The sequence below is a fragment of the Enoplosus armatus genome, chromosome 15, assembly GCF_043641665.1.
Source record: "Enoplosus armatus isolate fEnoArm2 chromosome 15, fEnoArm2.hap1, whole genome shotgun sequence".
NCBI lineage: Eukaryota > Metazoa > Chordata > Actinopteri > Centrarchiformes > Enoplosidae > Enoplosus > Enoplosus armatus.
Window position 1 is genome coordinate 3,827,490 of NC_092194.1, and position 21,355 is coordinate 3,848,844.

A 21,355-nucleotide genomic window follows, 5' to 3' on the forward strand; every position below is an offset into this window, starting at 1 on the left:
GGCTGCTGGCTCTAGCTTCATGTTTGATGGAGAGATGTGAGAATGGTGTCCATCTTCTATTCTTACTCTTGGCAAGAAAATGAATAAGCGTGTTTCCCAGAATGTCTATCTATTCCTTTAAAACCCAATATACATAACGCAGTCTTACAAAATAATAGTCCTCGTTATTATTATTATTATTATTAGTAGTATTATTATTATTATAATAAGTCAGCAGAACTTGTTTTAAAAGGTTTCTTGTATGTTTCACAGCACATAGATTGTTTAACACTGACATAGGTCCACCACTGTAGGGCATTCTTCACTCTGGTTCTGACCTTTGGAATCTAGTCCACCAGCTGACCTGACAAAGTCACCGGTCGACTTGACCAATCAATGTCCATCAACGGTCAATAAGATGTATCTGCTCTTTTCCCACTGACAGGAAATCAGTTCCATAAATACACGTTTCCCTTTCAGGAAATGGACAAAGAAAAATTGATCAGTGTAATCTGACTTTCCACATGTTACTGTGTATAACATGTACCTAATAAACAGGAATGAAATGTGTAAAAACTACCTTTGATGAGATTGATATGTGAAACGACAGTCAGGAACAATGTTGAGTGGCAGTATGAATGCCTTTTTGTCCCTCTGAGACCCTCTGAATGGTCTGATTTAATTCCATATCATAAAGCATTTGAAGAAATTAGCTTTTATTACTCATCACTCTTTTTCTTTAAGGCACATATTACGAAACCATTAGTAATTATAATGTGTGGAATGTGTTAAAATTGCTGCAGGGTTCTTTTCAATATATGTATGGCACTTGCTACGCTAGCTACAGATTGCATTACAGGCACTCTGCGTAGTTATTAGCCGCATACAATGACTGCAAAGCCTGCAAAGAAAAGATGTGAGCTTGACCTCTAGAAACCCACAATCAAGAATCAAATTAATTCAGTAATCCTCGTTGAATAAGACACAGTATCTGCTTCTGGAAAAGAAAAAAATGCTTGAATCCGTTTTGTTGGAGAGTACTTCAAAGCAATAAGCCATCGATGTGCGCAATAAATCAACATCTGTTTAGTCTTTTCTATATTGCCAGCACCACTGATTGATGCTGATACCACCACAATTCAACCAATGGCCAATCCCTAATAGCTTTTATATGTGCTGTTCTATATACCTGATGAGGTATTTTATCTTTCTCTGCTCAGGAAGTGATGTCCTTTTACATTCACCACAAGCAACAACTGCACATTTTATTTCATGAGTGCACATGAGTGCGCAGAGGACGTGTAGCAATTTACAGTCAACACAAAACAAAACACTAAAGCAATGAATGTGTACAAACGTTGCCGGCAAAATTGAGAAAAAATACATTTTCATTCAGTACGTTAGCGGTATGCTAGTTAGTCGACCATGCTAATGTTTCCAGCTTACATTAGATCAGATAAACACACAGTTTCATCCATTCTCACATTTTTACTCCTGTGTTTTTGGATTTGTGAAGGTGATTAAAAAAGGCAGAGTGTTGCTCTGACTGGGGTCTTTAGTGGACAAATGGAGAAATCCAAAGCTCCACAGGCGCTTGCTGAGCTATGATTAGGCATCTTCTGTTCGGGTGAGGAGTTTTGCGAACAGCCAATTATTGTGTGATATATAAAGCTAAATCTTACGACGTTCAATGTACACCACATTTTCTAAATCTAGTACCTGTGCATTAAATGGAAAAGCCGAGATGAAGGCAGGCACAGTAGTCACTAAAGAAGCCAGAGGGTCACAACCATCCAGCTCAGTTGATAATGAAGTCCGCAGTTCTATATGTCATCACCACTAATGCACTGTAGAGCTGTGTAGAGTGTGTGCTTGCTGGTATTTCGGCAGCATCTTTGTCCCTTACATTGAATTGATGATGGCGTTGCAGGCTTGGTAAAGGCCATGAGCAAATGGATGTGGACCTTAAACATCGTCCACGGCTCTCATCTCTTTGTGCCTGAACCTCTTCTATCCCTAAAAGGTCACCTCAGCCTAGTTTTCTCTGCCCAGCAACCACAATACTCCCCACGAATGACACAATCTTAATGGAAAACTGTTGCAATGAATTATACTGAACTTTTCAACTGCATCCAGCCCGCACGATGTGCATTTCTGCAAATTTGTATATTTTCCCCCAGTTTTTGAAAATGCCTACCCACCACAATTGTCCATTTTCAGGGGGAAAAGAAGATCAAAAGAAACTAAAGAAAGGCAGCTTCTTTTGGTTTGCAGGGCTTTTCATTTGCTGTTTCTAGATGCTGTCCATTAAAATGAGTCCATGACAGAAACTGTCTGTCACCTCTGACAGCTCTTACCAATGAGGCCTTGTGGGGATTAGCTCCAGAGTGCTGAGAGGTTCAGAACAGTATGCAACACGTCTGCAACTATTTGGCTAAAAAAATACTTTTTTTCACAGTTTCACACAGTTTTCTGCAGTGCTGATTGAATTCTAATATAATCAGAAACGTGACAACTGAGCGAAAAGGTCTATCGTACCACAGAGATACCTTTTCACTCAGCTGTCACATGAAGGCAGCTTGCAGTTTCCACACTGTTAAAGTCAAACTGAAATTAAAATAAAGTTTTGCCAAGAAATCAGTGGTGTTTATTTATAATATTAATATTGGTGTTCTCCAGATGGACTGAAATTTTGGTACAAGACTGTAACTTTAAATTACCGACAATATCAGTATTGTATGGCAGACTCGAAAATTGTTTGTTTTATGGCGACCAGTCAGTTAACCAGCTAAGCTAACTAGTCAAGCTCGCCAGTTCCACTTCCACCTTTCCATTTCAATACACAGCATGAGGGGCTCATCCCAAATATTGAATATTGTAAAAGGACAGACTAGCTGAAATCACTAAAGGGTTAGCCAGCGCTATGTGGGCTTGTTGAAAGTTTATAGGCAGTAAAAGACACCCTTGCTTAACGAAATACACTTACAGCTACAGTCTTTCTTGGTCAAGCATGACCAGTGCTGGCTAACGTTAGCTAATGTTAGCAAACTTCAGATAGATACTGCTGTGTAACTGACATCACTGTTAGGCTACGTTTAAGCATCCACCATTACCGTGTAATTACCCCTTGTGGCCACAGAGGCCACTGTACATAGCATTGCTTTAAAGTTGAGTTAAGAGCTGAGTTCAGCCAAATAACTCCCTGTAAATCTATTCTGTAAAGCCATAAGTACCTGTTGTCTATGTCACATGATCCTTTTATTTTTGATTTTTCTTTTCTTTCAGTTTTGTATTTTGGCTGAGCCAATATCAATATAGTTTGGTATTTCTACGGTATTAAAAGGCTAAGCAGTGTTACTGTACTGTCAAATGTCTATAGCATTTGGTCCCTTCATAAATGTAGCTCATTTAATGAACATAATATTTGGGAAAAATGTCAATTTCTCCGCTGCTGTTGATGAATTTCTTCAGTTTTAATGATTACTGCAGAGTCTCCATGAATGGTTTTCTTTTTTTCCTACCTGCCATTTCATTCTAATTATCTCTGTGTAAGACGCAGCCCAGATGCAGCGGCACTTCATGACATAATTATAAACTGGTATCGAAAAGGAGAGGGGTTATTAATGCATATTGCCTCTTGTAATTATGAGTTACTGAAAAGCGGAGTCTACACGTGAAGGAGTGTTATAGGGTAGTGGAAGACAAGGAGTCCTTATGCTGCACCAGGCACCTGGGTTTGATAATGAATGATAGCATAAACATATGGTTAACATAAAAACATTACAGCTGTCCCTCCCCATGCCTCTAGTGAGAACCATGCAGACTATAAGTATTCCATTAATAAATGTTGCTAGTGTAAAAAAAAAAAAAAGATGATTGAAATTGATTTTTAGGTTTTGAGTGTATTAGGAATTAATGATACAAATGTCTGGGGGAATTAAAAGCGTGTTGGAAGAAGCCAAGTGTGGCCATCCATTCAGAGGAGGCAGCCAGGTGTGAGGGCTGTTAAGACGTTCACAGATGCGTGCTGATATTATCAGCCAACTCTGACGAGTCGAACACCTGTGGGTTTGTGGAATATTTTTTTTCCTGACTGCATTATCTTTTGCCAAAACTGTGAGAAACATTAGAGGAAGACCCTGTTGGTTAGCATACAGACCGACCAGAACTTTAATCCTGCTCCTTTTTCCACATTTACATTGGCAAGATGATGCCACTTTCTAATGAAGAACTCATCCATTGCTTACTGCATTATACATGTATGTGCCCTACACTTGAACTAGTTTCCACTGCATGCATGACAGCATATCTGTAATGACAGCTTACTGTATAAGCATGTGCGTCATTAAAAATAGCTTCTTAGAGCTGTTTAATCCCGGGCTTCATTTGGAGAATCTTCATGTGATTCCTAACACCTTCTTTGCATTGCAAAAGACATGCATATGAATGTTATAATGGAGAATATGAATGTGAAAAATCCTCAAGGATGACAATCAGGCCAGCTCATCAAGTGAGACATTTTGCCTACGTGGTCCAAGGACCATGGTGGAATTGTATCTGACCTGTGCTAATGGGAATTACTGCACACACACAACTGCAGCTGTTTCGTATCTTACTCCTCTGGATGTGAGGATTATCTTATTTTAATGTTTGAAATTTTAATGTTGTAATGATCAAACTTCTAACACTAAATTTATCATGCAGCTCAGTGCATCCAGATGTTGTCTGATGTAGGCAGAAAAAAAACGTGATAAATGGTAATACTGTATCTCAACTGATCATCATCTCAAATTTAAACTGATCCTTGTTTTCTTTTGTTTCTTGCAGGTCCCCTTTGTATAAACTAACATGGACAAAGTGGTCATCAGTCTCCTGCTTCTGGGAACCGCAGTTACGATGGTCCATGCATGTCCCAAATACTGTGTCTGCCAGAACCTCTCAGAGTCTCTGGGGACTCTGTGCCCCTCCAAAGGCCTGCTCTTTGTCCCACCAGACATCGACCGGCGAACTGTGGAGCTCCGGCTAGGTGGCAACTTCATCCTCAAGATCACCACTCAGGACTTTGCCAACATGACAGGTCTGGTAGATCTCACCTTGTCCCGCAACACCATCAGCGCCATTCAGCCTTTCTCTTTCATTGACCTGGAGACCCTGAGATCCCTGCATCTTGACAGTAACCGGTTGACTGAGCTGGGACCGGACGACCTCCGAGGGCTGGTTAATCTGCAGCACCTGATCCTCAACAACAATCAACTGAATCGGATTTCCAAAGCAACCTTCGAAGACTTGTTACTGACACTGGAGGATCTGGATTTGTCATATAACAACTTGCGCAGTGTGCCTTGGGAATCCATCCGCAAGATGGTCAACCTCCATCAGATGAGTCTGGATCATAACCTCATCTCTTCTATTGCAGAGGGGACTTTTACAGATCTGGATAAACTGGCCCGCTTGGACCTCACCTCCAACCGTCTCCAGAAGCTCCCTCCGGACCCCATCTTTGCGCGCTCCCAAAGCAGTGTAGTGATGAGCACTCCTTATGCACCTTCTCTCTCTCTAAGCTTTGGCGGAAATCCATTGCACTGCAACTGTGAAGTGCTTTGGCTTCGAAGGCTGGAGCGTGAGGATGACATGGAAACCTGCGCCTCTCCTGCAAGTGTAAAGGGCCGCTACTTTTGGTCTGTTCGCGAGGAGGAGTTTGTTTGTGAGCCCCCTCTAATCACGCAACATACACACAAATTACTAGTGCTGGAAGGCCAAACGGCAAGCCTGCGCTGCAAAGCAGTTGGGGATCCGATGCCGACCGTGCATTGGGTTGCTCCTGATGACCGTTTGATCAGCAACTCCTCCCGAGCAACGGTATACGAAAATGGCACCCTGGACATTACAATCACCACATCCAAGGATTACGGGAGCTTTACTTGCATAGCTGCCAATGCTGCTGGGGAATCTACGGCCTCAATTGAGCTGTCAATCATTCAACTCCCTCATCTGAGTAATGGCACAAACCGTACCACACAGTCCAAGTCTGGGCTTTCAGACATAACTAGCTCTACCAAGATCAGTAAAGGGGAGCCTAAACCTCTGCCAGAGAAGGTGGTGTCTGTATCAGAAGTGACCGCCGTCTCTGCTCTGGTCAAGTGGACTGTTAGCAAATCAACTCCAAAGGTCAAAATGTATCAGCTTCAGTACAATTGTTCTGACGATGAAGTCCTCATTTACAGGTAAGACTAATTCATGAAACTCGATTACATCCAAGTAGGAGCTGAGACCTTTCTGGTCAAAGTGGTAAATTAAGCCAGAGGTATAATTTCTAATTTAAGAACACTCACTGCTCAGCTTCTTGAGTCGATTGCTAATTGTTTACTGGGTGGGTACTTGAGACAGTCAATTTCTTTGAAGTGTTACTCGGAGATCAACATTCATTTTTCTTAATCCTTCTTGAGATTTTCTTTTTTCCTTAAAACTGACGATTGCTTTCACCAAAGGAATGAACAGCGAGCGCACATCTTTAAAAAAAGAAAGTAAAACCCAAAGTGAAATCCTTGCCCTGAACCATTAATTAGAAATCCAAGAAGAAAAAGGATTATAGACCCTCATTTTAATGTATCCTTCCTAAGCCGCTCAAGTCCATAAAGTGTAAGCTAGGAGACTGCAGCTGTAGATCTTTGGGCTCTGTGAAATCAATTTCCTGTCAAATGGGACAGTGAAAGTAGTGACATTCAACCAAGATAATTGAGCTAGAAAAGAGCCTCAACGTTTAACATTAAATCAGTTTGGGAAAGACATTAACAAAGGCCAAATATACCGGGTTGTGCTGTGAGAACAAACAAAGATAAATCTTTTCTTTTTCTGTATGTGAATATACAGGATACATTTTATCTGACAGCTCTTAGGCATTTTACAGTATTTGCTTTAAATATCATTTTGAGTTCAGTATCCCCTTGGGCTCCAGTGGCTCAATGCACATAAACACAAGCACACAATCAGAGAATGACTACCCTTAATATAAAAATGGTATTTGCGGCATCAGAATAGTATGAAAATTGGCAAAGTGGCCTGTTGTGGATAGCAGTTACAGCAGTTTTGTGTCGGCTTCATGCTTCCTCCAATACTGACAATTGACGACGAATCCCTTTAGCAACACATCATCCAGTAATTTATTCTGTGCCATAGTCCTCCGCAATTTACCTGCACTGTGCATTCCAGCAGGAGCTGTTTAATGAAAGATAATTGACAGAATATGGGAAGGCAAAAGGTGTGGTTATTAGCAGGGAATATCAGATTAGAACTGTACACAATATTGAAGAAAGATATTACTTTGTTCAAACAGTGTGAATGCAACTCACCGTCCCTGTGAATTCAATAATAAGGTGTTTATCTGATTTCCTTGCTCGCACACTCCCTGCCAGAGAAACGAGAACAATATGAATTTTCAATACATTTTTTTTTTCCCAGTGATGGAAAGATTGGATGACTCATCCGCATTTCTTGTTAATGCCTTTATGAATGTTTCTCTCATGTCAACAAAATTGCAAACATGACACTGATGTCTTGACTGATGTGCTTTAAAAACTGCATTATGTTCCCTCATTCGTTTATTTGCAGCAGCTAAATTATTTCCCTGAAAAGGGATTATTTTGATGACATGTCAGATGTTGTTATCAGCTAAAAATCATTACTAACAATCATTACAGCATACGCTGTACATTTGATTGTTTTGTCAGCTAGTCTGAGACATTAAAAACATACACATATCCCATATCCATATTATTTTGTTATTTTTTTCATTTAGTTTATAGATTTTTCATCCTTAGTATAGAAATGTATTATGGTGATTTTCTCAGTTTGACCTCACTTTCCTGCACAGCTTGAGTGTTAACTTTCAAATTGCCCTTGTTAAATAATTTGATGCTTTAAAATGTTTTCTACTCCTTCATCAGTACACTACAGCATGTAGTTTATATACAGTAGGAAAATGACTTAAAGCAATAGATTCATGTGCTTTAAAATAAAAATGGCTGAACAGTCCTTTTGTATGTCAGAAGACAAATTAGGAGCTGGAAGGAAAAGATAACGTGCACAGAGGGGCCAACTACTGTGTTTGAATTAATATTGCTATGACTTCATTGCTCGCACATGCACACCTGCTGTGCTCCTCTAGTTGGCCGACACAGTTTCCCAGGGCACTGCCCGCACTCAAGCAATAGGATGATTAAAAATCGATCAGAGCCATGTGGGGGAGTAGAAAGATTGCATGAGTTCTCTCAAACATGTGAGCCAACGCAGCTTCCTCCTAGTTATGGAAAAAGGCAATTAAGGATGAATAATGGACTGCAGCCCCACTGGTGTCTGGGCAATGTGGTGGAGGCGCTTCAGAAGGATCAAAGCATGTACTCTAGGAAAACAGCAAGCCAACAGTGGACGGATGACTGAGGAGTCTATTTTTAGATGACTATACAAACATGGTCAAGAGTCTTCAAGGGCCATTTTGTACCCATATGGTGTACAGTATGTAACAGCCATTGATTGCTACTCCATGTTTCATAGCTTAAGTGGTACATATAGCAGTGGTTCTCTACTTTTTCTTTTTTCACATGTTCCCATATCAGATGAGCCCCTTCATAAGTACCCCTTCACTGATACTGCCTGCCATGTCCTGAATGTGTGTTTTTAATTTATTTTATCACTAATAATTATATAAAAGTGGATGTTGATAAAATTACTTATTATACAAGACATAGTGATCTTAGCATTGTTGATGCTTTGGTTGGGTCCCTTTTTTTTCAGAAGGTTTGGTCAAGGTTGCAGCCCCACAGTGGTAGTAGCACTTAGTAGTAGCTAACTTTCTATTTCAACTTGTCTGCTACCCCCTAGGGTACGAGTATCTCTGGTTAGGAATGACTGATATACAGTATTTAGTGGATTACTGTTGAGTGAAGATTTTTTTCTAAAATATCAGCATGTCCAATCAAAGAATAATTCATGCATACTCAGCCTCGTGCCAGACAAGAGCATTGATACTGGATGGTTCTGGAAAACCCCAGAATACATTCAACATCGTTATTTTGGAAATTCTCGCTTCCCAGAATATCTGCAAATGGCAACTGCAGTATGGTTAGGTTTGGGGAAAGATCACAGTTCGCTCCAGTTTTTGACATTCTGCAATCTACATAGAAGACACAAAGACACCTACAGCATTTCATTGATTGGCGATACATCTTAGAGAATTAACTTACTGCCACATTGACTTCAATTGAATTTCAATCAAAAGCAGTGAGGCAAAGTCAATCAGTCATATTTAAACTGGAATCTGGAATAATAACAGAGTGAGTTGAAACAACTTAATACATGTTAAATGAAATGTACAAGAAATGACATTTAGCCAAAACAATATTCAAAAAGCGGCCATTGAATACTTATCTCATTAGTATTGCTTCATGCATATGCATAAGAAAATGGGATATACTGAGACCAATGAAGTCATCTTTCTGAATTACTCTGTGCATATAAATAGCTACTTAGCAAGCTTCATTTTTGCTGTTTCTTTGATCTGCCCCAGCATAACAGACTAAGCCAGTGTTGCTTTTAACACTCAAGTTAAACCCTTGTCTTGAACTCCCATAGCAAGAGGTCTGTATTGTTAATGCAGTGTCTTTCTGTCTCTCTGCTGCTTTTCAGGATGATTCCCATGACTAACAGAGCCTTCGTAGTCACAAATCTTGTCCCAGGAATGCAGTATGATCTCTGTGTCTTGGCCATCTGGGATGACACTGCCACCACCCTCACTGCCACCAACATTGTCGGCTGTGTCCAGTTCATCACCAGGGAGGACTACCCGCAGTGCCAGTCTCTTCACAGTGGCTTTCTGGGTGGCACCATGATCCTGGTCATTGGTGGCATCATTGTGGCCACGCTACTGGTATTCATCATCATCCTCATGGTGCGCTATAAGGTGACCAGTGGCATCCAGACTAATAAATTACCCACTGTGAGCAACACATACTCGCAGACCAATGGGGGGTTGAACAGGTTCAACGGTGCCCCACCACAGGTCAAATCCACAGTGGTGGTCATGCGCGAGGAAATGGTAGAGTTCAAGTGTGGATCCCTCCAGAGCAGTCTCTCTTCATCCTCGTCCTCTTCTAACTCATTAGACAGCCAAACAGGAAGGGGGGCTGGCGACCGCTACAGCATGCAGGGCAGCGAATGCAGCACCCTGCCCAGCAGCAAGTTCAGGAGGCACGGGCACGGCGCCAAAGCACGACCAAACCTAGACCACCTTTTAGGGGCCTTCACCTCACTGGAACTGCGAGGGGTAGCGAGGGACCACCAAGGGGCTTCTGGTCCCTCCACCGCATCCAATGCCATGATGACGGTGGCTATGGCACCCCCGTCTGATAAAGAACCCCTGCTCGGAAGGGCCGAGTCCACCACCATGCTGGGACGTCTCCTAGGGCTGCCCCAGGAGGGTAAGCCCAAGAGGAGCCACTCATTTGACATGGGTCATGTGGGGGCCACGCAGTGTCGCAGCAGCTACCCTCGCAGGATCAGTAACATCTGGACTAAGCGCAGTCTGTCTGTTAACGGCATGCTGCTGCAGTATGATGACAGTGAGGACGAGAAGCCCACTTTTGAGAGCTCTGAGTGGGTGATGGAAAGCACAGTTTGAGTGCAGTCGGTTTAACTGTGAGGTCCACGGCCTAACAATAAATCTATATCAGGAACTAAAGGAACATGAGTGTAGAGGCAGGGATGTTCCAGAAGGAATCTACCTTTGGGTATTGCATGAAGTTCATCCATGTGAATACTGTCTAAGTAATTATGAGAAAAGACACTCCAATTAATAGATTCCAGGCCATGATCTCAAATCTCTGACAGTGTCGAACTGTATTTGAAATATTGTTCCCAATTCCAAACAACACAGGATCTTGGATTGTGTAGATGGAATAATTCCTTATCCACAGGGCATGTGAGAGTATCTCTGAGAGAAAGGGGGGAAAGAAAGAAGAGAAAGTCAAAGTGGATTTACTGCGTCTTTCCCAAAAGAACTGAATGCCAAGAGGATTTGCCTCGACTGTGGTGAACTGGATGTGCATCACAATGTCTTGGACCCTCAGCATGAAATGGGACTACTGTAACAGTAGAGAGAAGGACCAGAGGAGCAAATAGAAAATTAAAACAAAGTCATTTTTATTTTCATCTGGGTTTTTCTATCATTTTTACTATTTATTATTTGAGGTCATCAGCAGGCAGAGGCATGGCTCTTTGATGAGGTTATAATGGTCAGTGATCAAAAAGAAAAAACACACAGAAGCTTCACATACAGCCATTTCACCGTCATTCAGCAGGACTTTCAGTCAAATTTCAATCAATCACAAACTGAAAACATGACTTATTTTCAAATATCAGTAAGGTCCTATGCTCTAGATATCAGTAACACTGAACCACAACAAGCCAGTCTTGTATTTCTACCTCAGGTTATGGATCATATGAGGTTATTTATATATGAAAGCAAGTGGAAATACAACAAAACCCAAATGCACAAGATGGATAACAAACAGCCCAAAACACAAAAGTTTGCAAATGCTTCATAGAATGATTTAGTCCCCAACCAATCAAATTCAGAATTAATCCTGAGTTTCCAGCTCAGATTGAATTCCTGCTGTGACCAAAAAAACAAATGCTTTGATACTCTCTCCATTGGCTAACTCTGGCGACATTGGTCTCTGGAGGCTAAAAGGCCAACGATGTAAACAGAGCGTTTGCCTAGGGGTACGGTTTCAGATGCTATCGGCACACATTACAGTCACCAGACGGGAATTGTCTTTGAAATCCATCAAGCCCACTTAATCGTATGCTTAAACCCACAGCAGGATGTATGATTCGGCTGTAATTGTCTTTAGGTAACACAAACAAGACAGGACGACAATTACTCATTTAGCTGGCTTAAGTGGGGGAATGAGTCCAAATTTGAAGTTTATTAGCTTGATAAAGGTCATTATGTTGCTGAGGAGAGGGCGTTAACAGGAGAGAATGGCAGAAAGATAACTTTAAGGGCCAAACAGCTGAAAACTCTGAAACCTATTTCACCGGATTGCATGATACAGAACCAGAACCATTTGAATTGATTCATCAAAGGAACCATTTATCTTCCATTCACTTTCATACAGAGCTGTACATTTCAGTAAGATACTTTGAATTAGTGGTTGTTCAGATTACTGCCTACGGTCAGCGGAGACGTCCCTACACATTTTGATGCCTTTCTCAATATCTTGTTGGTCTCTGCTGCATTTCGAGATGTGGGGTGGTCATCATTTTTTTATTATTGTTTTCTTCCCTAGGTGTACCGTTCTGTATATTGGCATTTTTTTTGTACAATAACTGGGTGAGAATGTAAAGGGGGGGGGGGGGGGGGGGGGGAATCGTGCAGTAGTACTTTTATTTTTATGTGAAGCAAACAGTGAGAAGGTGCTTTACTGTGGTGTACCAACTTGGTCATTGTTTGGTGGCTCACTGAAATGGGATTTTACATGATACTACAAGAAATGGAGGACTGGCTGCTTGTAAAGGGTCAGTCCACCCAAATTACAAAATACATTTTTGTTTTTTTTTACCTCAAGTGGTATCTAACCATGTAGATACTCTTGGTTTTATTTTGAGATATCCTTCTATGAGATTTCTGCCTCCTCTTCAATACAGGGGGGGGGGGAGTAACATATATATCATAGTAGCTATTCCTCTAATACCTCTGGGTGTATTAATTCTTTGTGGGCAATTTTGCAAATCAATGAGCGGGACTGTTTAATGGCAATATTGGCTTTTATACAATCTAAGTACCTTAGAGGATAAGCCTGGTGGTATCCTATATGTTTCTCATTGTCACGAGTATTGTCTAGGTATCCAAAGTCTGATATATCTTATTCCTCCTGAGACACTATACGGTCGGTAATTGATGGTTTAAATTTGAGTCTTTTAGTCATTTGTCTAAAGGCAAACATTGATTCAATATGGAGAATAAAGTTTTGTAATACTAATTGAATATTGACTTGAGTTTAAATGGAGCAGTTCTGTCAAAGACATTCCTTTGGAAACCAACAACATCTCACTACTCTAACGGCTAAGAAAAGATTTTCCCTGTAATTAGTGCCAAAATTAAATATTCTCTCCAGTGAACCTCCTGGGAAATAATTACTCGCCACACTAGATTTTGAGCACAAACAAAATTCAATTCACCTCCGCTGTATTGGGGTGGAGGCAGAAATCTTAAAGATGGATATCCTAAAAACTGCACAAATAAAGCCACATTTTCTGCATGGATAGATACTAGTAGAGATAAATGTGAAACACCATTTGGCTGAACTGACCCGTTAACCAGCTTTCTCTACTTGAGACATCACGCAACATCCTCTTCCACTCTGCTAACTAAGAATACAATTTAAGTGTGTACTTGACTCGATGTAGTCATGATTCCCACCTGAGGTTCTAGGACAAAAATAAGAAGAAAAAAAAACTGTTTCTGTGTGAAAACATTTTGCTACAAAAGAATATAAAATATTGATTAATTCCTATGAACCAAACTGGCTCTTCTGTGTTTTCTCTTCTTGCAACATCTCACAGATACACAAATTATTCCATGTGCCTTGGATTACATTACTAATTCATTTTTGGCCCTCATCCTTCAGAGCTTAAAGTGTTACCTTACTGTCCCTACCCACAAAGTACAAAGGAGCTAATGGAGTGTCCTTCTTACCTTGCTGTCTTTGTTTACCGTGGATGAGCCAAGGGTTTTCCTCCTGAGGTCCAGCTGCTGTAATCAGGCCAGTCGCTGCTGACTCACCTCAGTGCTGCCCTTATTACAAATCACCGGTACATGCAGCTCCTGGCCAGAGCCCATAATAAGGCCTTAATTCATATAATCTGTCAGGAAAGGTGCTTACGGCAGCACAGAGTAAATATAATCTCCACAAGGGCCAAGCATTGCATGATAAGACAGCGATATGCACCTGCTGAAGGCTCAGGAGGAACATGACCGCTGGATGTTAAATAGAGGAAGGCTGTCATTATCAGGCGTTGTGCTATTCACGAAAGAGAAGATATTCAAATCAAAGCAAATGTACTCGCTGAAAACACAAAAGGCGTGTCTTGAAAGGTCGAGCTCAGTTTTCTAAGACTGAGAAGTAAAACGCCTTTCACAGCAGTGACTGAATCATCCTCAGCTTTATTTGTGTGAGCAGGTGAGAACATCTCACCTCGCTTGATGAGAAAATGCTGTTGAAATGACGACAGTATTCTATGCATTTCCTTGCGTTTCTCTCTGTGATGGCTGCATCAAAAAAAGTGTCAATTTAAACAAAAGCGGGATGTTTCCTCGGCCTGGTGCTGAACTTTGTGTGTGTTTATTTACTGAAGATGTAAAACAGCCCAGCGGCAGGTCATCCCGTCTGCATTAACTGCCGCTAAATGAGACCTGATGCCGGGCTGTTTTGACGAGTGCCGTGCATGTCTGGAAGTGTTTTCTGCTACTGAACTTGGAATATTGTTTGAAGAGAAACCACCTTTGAAACTGCTGGCGTGCATTCATCGGGCAAGAGGGAGGCCATATGTGAGGACATGCTAGTTAAACCATGTGATGTTTGTCAGCTTAACTAAAGGATCAGGGAATGAATGAGTCATGAGAAATGAGATGGGAGATTTTTGGGGAGACTTTTGAAACTCCTTTGACTAGATTCTTTCTGTAAACTGAAAAAAAAAGAAATTACGCACTAATGGGTGCATCAGTCGAGTGAGTCTTGTGTTGTGGTGCTGACTGGGGAGTTCCAGTAACGTAGCCCAACTTTGGGACGCATCTTTGAACTTTTGTGTGGTTACTAGCACAAACCTCAGTGCGGTCCTTGAAGACAAGTGCAACTTGACTGTGTGGCACCTAAAAAGGGACGCATAGAGTCGAGGGCCATGCTAACATTTGTCAATTACAAAAGACAACATACAGCTGAATCAGTTTTGCAGGTGTTGGGGTCATTGGGTATCGGGGAAATGTTGACCTGACGATGGCGCTAGATGAAAGGGTAAGGGATCCTAAGGGATTGAGACATTTCACTAAAAACAAAAAAAGGTCACCCTCGTGGTGGTGCTTGAGGAAAAGTCAGGGGATCACCAAAGTCTTTCAGTTTTATCCTCTGGGAAGAAAGAATGTGTGATTGTGACTGTCCAATCTAATATCCAATAGTTGTTGAGATATTTCACAAAACAACAAAACTGTCATCCTCATGGTGTGGTGGACCGACTGACCGCCAGACAGAGCAGACGTCGCCCTCCCTGTAGAGCCTGAACGCTGTTAGCATGGCTGAAAACATGCAAATTTGTTTCCATTTTCAATTCTGTCCAAGTTAAAAAGAAACGTCAAAGAGAAGACACGCCTTGAGTGTTTCTATTTGGCATGAGGCAACTGATCTGACAGGACTCTCGCACATGTGCCAACACATTCAGACTCAGTGCCATCACTTGAGTGGAATTGCTGGTTTGACGCCCTGTCTGCTTGGACAAATCAAAATAAATGCTTCTTTGTTAACAACAGATGTTTGATGCATACAGGAAACAGAAGATTTGTTGACTGTCATTGTTCATTTGGCTGTGCTGCCTACTGGGGACGTTCATACTAACTGTCTTACTCCTCTCTTATCTCTGACCTTCACAGTCAGTCTTTTTTCCAAAACCTACTACAAAGTTTTGTTTTGCAGGGCAGTAACCCCTTTCAGGTTTTCTGAAGTACTTTGTCTGCGGTTACTTTTATGCAGCATTTGCACACTAGCAGCCCCGCAGTGCATCTATCCATCATCTTTTATGCCTGAACACGGCCTGCAGCAGTGTATTTAGTCTTTTTATAGAGGGAAAGCAAACTATATTGGAGGTCATGACAAAAAGTTGCATGGGGGTGGGGGGGGGGGCTCTCATGTTCCCCATAAAAGTGGGTGTCTGTTACAGAGAGCTCTCTGAAAGCAAATCTTATCTATCATCTGCTACTGCAGCCTCATCACCACTTTCATGGGGATTCTTTATTCCCAGAATCCTATATTAATAACCTCATTATTAATAATGCCTGAGGGGAATGATGGCTGCGTGTGGGGGTTTGTTTATTTCCAAAGACAAAAGTTGTCTGGATGGAGAAAATGTTCTACAACAGGACTGGAAAGTGCAATTTGAGCCTGCCAGACTTTAGTTTGTCTCGTCTCAGAGTTGGTATCCTCTCACTCAGTCTTAATAAGTATCTCATCTGCTGTCGCTCTGTCTCTCTCCCTGTAACAAGCAATTAAGTGATATCTGCTGGATAGTGTAATAATATGTCAGAATGCAATAAAATGCTCCTCTGGATGGCTGGAAAATGCAATCACATCACCACATTATTACATTAACTGTCATTTATGCCATTTCTTCATAAGAGTGTCACACATTTTTAAGCTAATGTAATTTCAAGCCTGATGAATTCATGTCTGGCATTATGAATGAATAATATAGCAGTATTTTTAGTTATTGTTGTGAGTTTAGTGATGCAAGAATCAGAGGTGGAAGATGTTCTCAGATCATTTACTTTAGTAGTAGTGGTAATACAGCAGTAAAAATACTAGTAAAGCATTGAAAACGTTACTTAAAGCTGCACATATCCATATTTTTTATATTAACAATGGATCAAATGACGATGTGTTCGCGAAAGGTGCTGCTCATGGTGACAAGAATTATCCACTGACTCAGCCGTTCCCCTCAGCTCTATGGAGCATTTTAGCATCTTTCAGCTCATTGTTTTGGTTTTGCGTGGCTTGTAAACTTTACTTAGTGAAGACCAAAAACGGAGCTAAAAGGAGAGTCAGTATTGGACTTATATTCATCAGGTGGCCAGAAGCATTAAATGAATACTAATATTGCTCCATGTCTTTTGGATGTGGAAATAGGCAGCTGTTTGCTAACGTTAGCCATGACAACTTGACATGGCACTAAAATGTCACAGCTTGTTCTGCTGGCCCCAAGTGGCCAACAATAAGATGAATGCAGCTTTACGTAAATGTACAGAAGTATTATCAGAAAAAATTAATCCAAAATGTCAACTTTTCATGTGCTAAGAAAAACAGCCCTCTTTTCAACTTTGTGATATTGCATTTTTCTGATAATAGGATGTTAGAAAATTTCAAGGATTTTAAGGTGAAGCTGCTTAATTTCCTTTTAGGTACTTTTACCTATAACAACGCATCAGAGTGCATAAAACTGATCACGTGTTTTGTATGTAAAGCCTTAATCTACGAAGTAGATTGCACCACATATGATGCAACTTTGGGGCACTAGCCTGCTGTTTTATTACTGTTTAATCCATTTACAGGGAGGTTTTTGAGACAGAGCTCCTCACTTAGTTAGATTTCACTGTCACTCCTTTGTTTCTTGTTTAATTATGTAAAATCTCGAAAAGATTCTCTAAAAACTTGTGAGTTTTCAGAACCAGGGGAAGAGATTCATAACACTGATAGACATTCGATGCACCTCCATTACGCCTGAGCTAAACTTTCCCTGCAGGGAGACGCTCAGTTTTCAAATATCCAATCATTGTGTGTGTCGTGTTGCATCAACACCTCTCCACCTCAATTGATTTTTCTTTCACCCACCTCCACCTTCTCATCTCCTCTACTACAAGTATGTCCAAGCTCAAGGACTACTGCAATATCTTTGGCCCTATATGTGTGACCTTATGTGTGATGGGAGATTTGGCGCTGAAATCACCTCTGTCCGCTGTCGATAGCTATGTCCAGTGAGCATGTCAATACTAGCTAGAACAGACCACAAACTCGCAGCTCGCAGCACTCTTATCTTCACAAAGCTAAAACATAAATCTCCCTGTCAAATAGTCTTATCGACAAATGCACATTTCAATAAATTCAAATCTGTTTGTGTACAAGGTTTTAAACTTTACTGCTGCTTATCTTTCCCGTGTTGCAGTTGTGCACCTGCCAACTCAACCTTTAAATACTTGCCTAATACATCATTCACTTGACAGCTGATCACAACAATCTGACTGCAGGAAAGCTTACAAATATTTGTGTTTACTGAATTTAAATCTGTTTGTATAAAGGCAACGAGATTAGAAATCATGACGACAGTTTTAACTTAAAGCTGCAATTTTCTCATATTAAACATTTCCAGCCGCAGCAGGCATAACCTTTGATAAACCGTTGTCGAGTGCCTGGTTGTGAACGAGTGGAGCGAGAGCCAAGGACACCTTTCCAAATGAGCAAAGGAACGCAAACAAAACAACAAGAAAAAGAAAAAGAAAACAAAAATCACTTAATGTAACTTTTTCATATATTTAGAAAAATAGAACTAAACAATGAAATGCAGTGGAGGGGTGGAATGTAACTAAATACAGTTTAGCTTACAGTAAAGTTTATTTATAGTATTAGTATTTCCATTTTATGCTACTTCATCCTTCAACGCTGCAACATTTCAAAGGGAAATATTGTACTTTTAAAATTACGTTGAATGGACAGCTGTAGGTACTTCAGATAAAGATGTTACATTCAAGCAAATGTTCAGTTTATAAAATACAATGCATTGTTATGGAATATGGAGTGAAGCTGCCCAACAGTTTATAAAGTAGCTAAAACTGGCTCCACATTGCGCCTCCTCTCTGCTGCAGACCTCCTCTTTTTTTCCTCCATTTGTAAACGTAACATGAAAACGTAGTTAATGTCGTTTGCTTTTGTGATGAGACGATATTAGCAACAAAAACAAATGAACAAATCTTGCGGCACCCCTGGCCCGTCCTCAAGGCACCCACTTTGGGAACCACTGCTCCGCAGTACACTATCTGAAAAAGGTTTTCAAAATTTGCTAAAAATAAAAATACTAAAAATGTAAAGAATTTTAGGACAAGGAGCGGCAGCATAAGGAGCAGGTCTGTCACCATGTCAATATTGGCCTGATAAAGCACCACAGAAAGAGACACCTCGGCCAAATCACAAGTTGGAACCAACAAAAAGAGAAATATTATCCAAGGCTTTATTTGAAAGGGAAAAGTGATGTTATGTATTGATTCATGTCTGAGCTGTGGCTCATACAGTGAGCACAGCATAATGTGGCTCAGTATGACATCTGAAGCGCGGCGTGATGCATCTCAGCGGCTCACCTCGGCTCACCCCTTTGTAAAACATTGTGTTAATGTCAGTCAGTAACAGTGTGTGTAACCTTGAACCGTTTCACTCCGCCTCTCCCGGCGGCTCCCGTCCCCAACGCGACTGCATCCGCCTCCCGTGTCATCCAGCTGGTTGGGATGATGAATGGGACAAAATCACTGCATCCAACTGTAGCAGGTATATGTGGTAAACTTGTTTGCAAATCTCATGCATAAAAATTGCCTCTGTAATTGAGAAGAGATATTTTCTTTCTCAACAACAAGCATTATGAATATTTTATGGCACACTTTCAAAGTCGTAAATGGTCCAGGAAATAAGCTCCATCCAGAAATGATATTAACTGAAATGATATTTTCTCAGGCCTGTCTGCCAGGTAAGCAGTCATCCCTCTGGTTATATCTATTTTGTTTTCCTTTACCAGGGTGGAAATTGGACAGAGACCAGCAACGGTTCAGATTCATTCTGGTGCTCTCACATATTTCCCAAAGAGGAAAATAAGCAGGGAAATGAATTTGAACCAGTGTGTTTGCTGTGTGCTCGGGTGACATGAGACAAATTTATACTGTGCACTCTTATATTGTCATTTTCCTCTCTCGTGTATTGATAATCAGGCTTTGTTGATTCAAAGTACAGTAAAGACAAAATGCAGTAATCGTACATAGAGTGCATATTCGATCAAAATGGAGCTAAGACCAGAATCCGACTTACTGACATTTGTGTTCATCATTAAAAAATATTAGCCGTAGAAATGTGTAATTTCTGCCTCTGTGGACAGTCTACATTAGAAAACATTGCAATGTCGGCCTTCCTTCAGTCTTCAAATCAGACACATTTAGATGAATTCTAACTATAGTTAAAGGACTTACGTAATGTTTGTACATTTCCCCAAGATGCATCTTTCAGGCAAACAGAGGGCGGACAGGTAATGATAGAAACCCAAACAGTAGCTGATGATCCACTTCTGTGCGCGGCAACTGTCTTCACAATCACTCATGGAAAAATCTTACACGATGCGACATCTGTAATGTCTGTTTTATTTTGTAGTACTTACCTCTCCTCTCGTTTCAGGCACTTCACTTCCTGCCCTTGTGTGTTTCCCGCCTTCGCGATTTCCTGCCCCGCCCTGATTAGTCTCACCTGTCCCTTGTTGCGTCTCTCACCTGTGTGTATTTAACCTGTGTTCTCCCCTCCTTCTGTGCAAGCGTTCCAGTGATTTTCCTGGTGTTCTTTTGTATTTTGAACTCCTGTTTGGATTTTAGACTACGTCTCTGCCTTTTCCCTCCTGGATTATTCTGCATTGTTTGACTGCTCAACCGTGAACCGAACCCTTCCTGTTTTTTACTTCTACCTGCCTGAGTCTGAGTCTTGCGTTTGGGTCCTCTCCTCTGTGAAACCAGTCGTTACGATATCACAGTTTGTCCCAGTGTGGCAATAAAGACGTAAGGATGTTAACACATACACACACTACTGCTCCATATGGCTGATGTTTAGTGCTGTTCTTCGCATCATTAAGCTACAGCAATTAGCTACAGCAGGTACTGTATATGAGCAGTACTTGTGGGTAATCAGTGCTTTTTATTTCAAGACACATTGTGCATCACGTTCAACATGTCAACTTTACAGGATGAATGAATATTTGGCTACATGTGTTGGGGGGGGCTATTTTTAGAGAGACACATCAGAAAAGTCACATTTTTTAACTGAGCAGTTCAGAGGTAGCGTCAGAGAAGTCTTGGTGCGTGCAGTAATAAGCATATCACTGGGGTGTACACGAATAATCAATCCAAAAATAAAGCATTCAGCAAACAAAATGGTGCGATTTTCCAGAACACTCATGGGGGCGAATTTTCCAGGCGCTAAAAATGTCTCCTGCAAGATCTACGAAGTTTTACATAAAACAAAAGACGGAAACAAAACTTTTCAAAACATAAATGGATAAAAACTCTGGAACTACCTGGCCAGTGTTCATCCAGTCTCACCCCACCAGTCCCCTGAGATAGCAGCAGAGGTTGGGAGAGTGTCTCCCAGACAGATATGCGGCTCGGGTCAGCGTAAAGCTGCCTGTACCTTCTGTGCGCATGCTGCGGCCATGTCTGAAATCCCTGTGGACTACCTGTGGAATTTGCTGAGACACACAAAGGATAAGAAACAGGACATAACGTGGTGGAATTAGAGGGCTTATCCGCCTGCAGAGATTCACTGTG

At 41.1% G+C, this 21,355-nt stretch overlaps 1 protein-coding gene across 1 annotated transcript; it reads left to right on the forward strand.

The window, feature by feature from the left end:
* The first annotated feature begins 4,827 nt into the window (after positions 1 to 4,827).
* LOC139297484 (leucine-rich repeat and fibronectin type-III domain-containing protein 2) lies at positions 4,828 to 10,651 on the forward strand. The gene is made up of 2 exons (XM_070920180.1): positions 4,828 to 6,203; positions 9,661 to 10,651. Exons 1-2 carry the CDS (start codon positions 4,828 to 4,830, stop codon positions 10,649 to 10,651), a joined length of 2,367 nt encoding a protein of 788 aa, XP_070776281.1.
* The last annotated feature ends 10,704 nt before the right edge of the window (positions 10,652 to 21,355 follow it).

Coding starts and splice junctions, on each gene's coding strand:
- LOC139297484 (XM_070920180.1), top strand. CDS start 4,828: ATGGACAAAGTGGTCATCAGTCTCCTGCTTCTGGGAACCGCAGTTACG. Junction 6,204..9,660: donor GATGAAGTCCTCATTTACAG/GTAAGACTAATT, acceptor GCTGCTTTTCAG/GATGATTCCCATGACTAACA.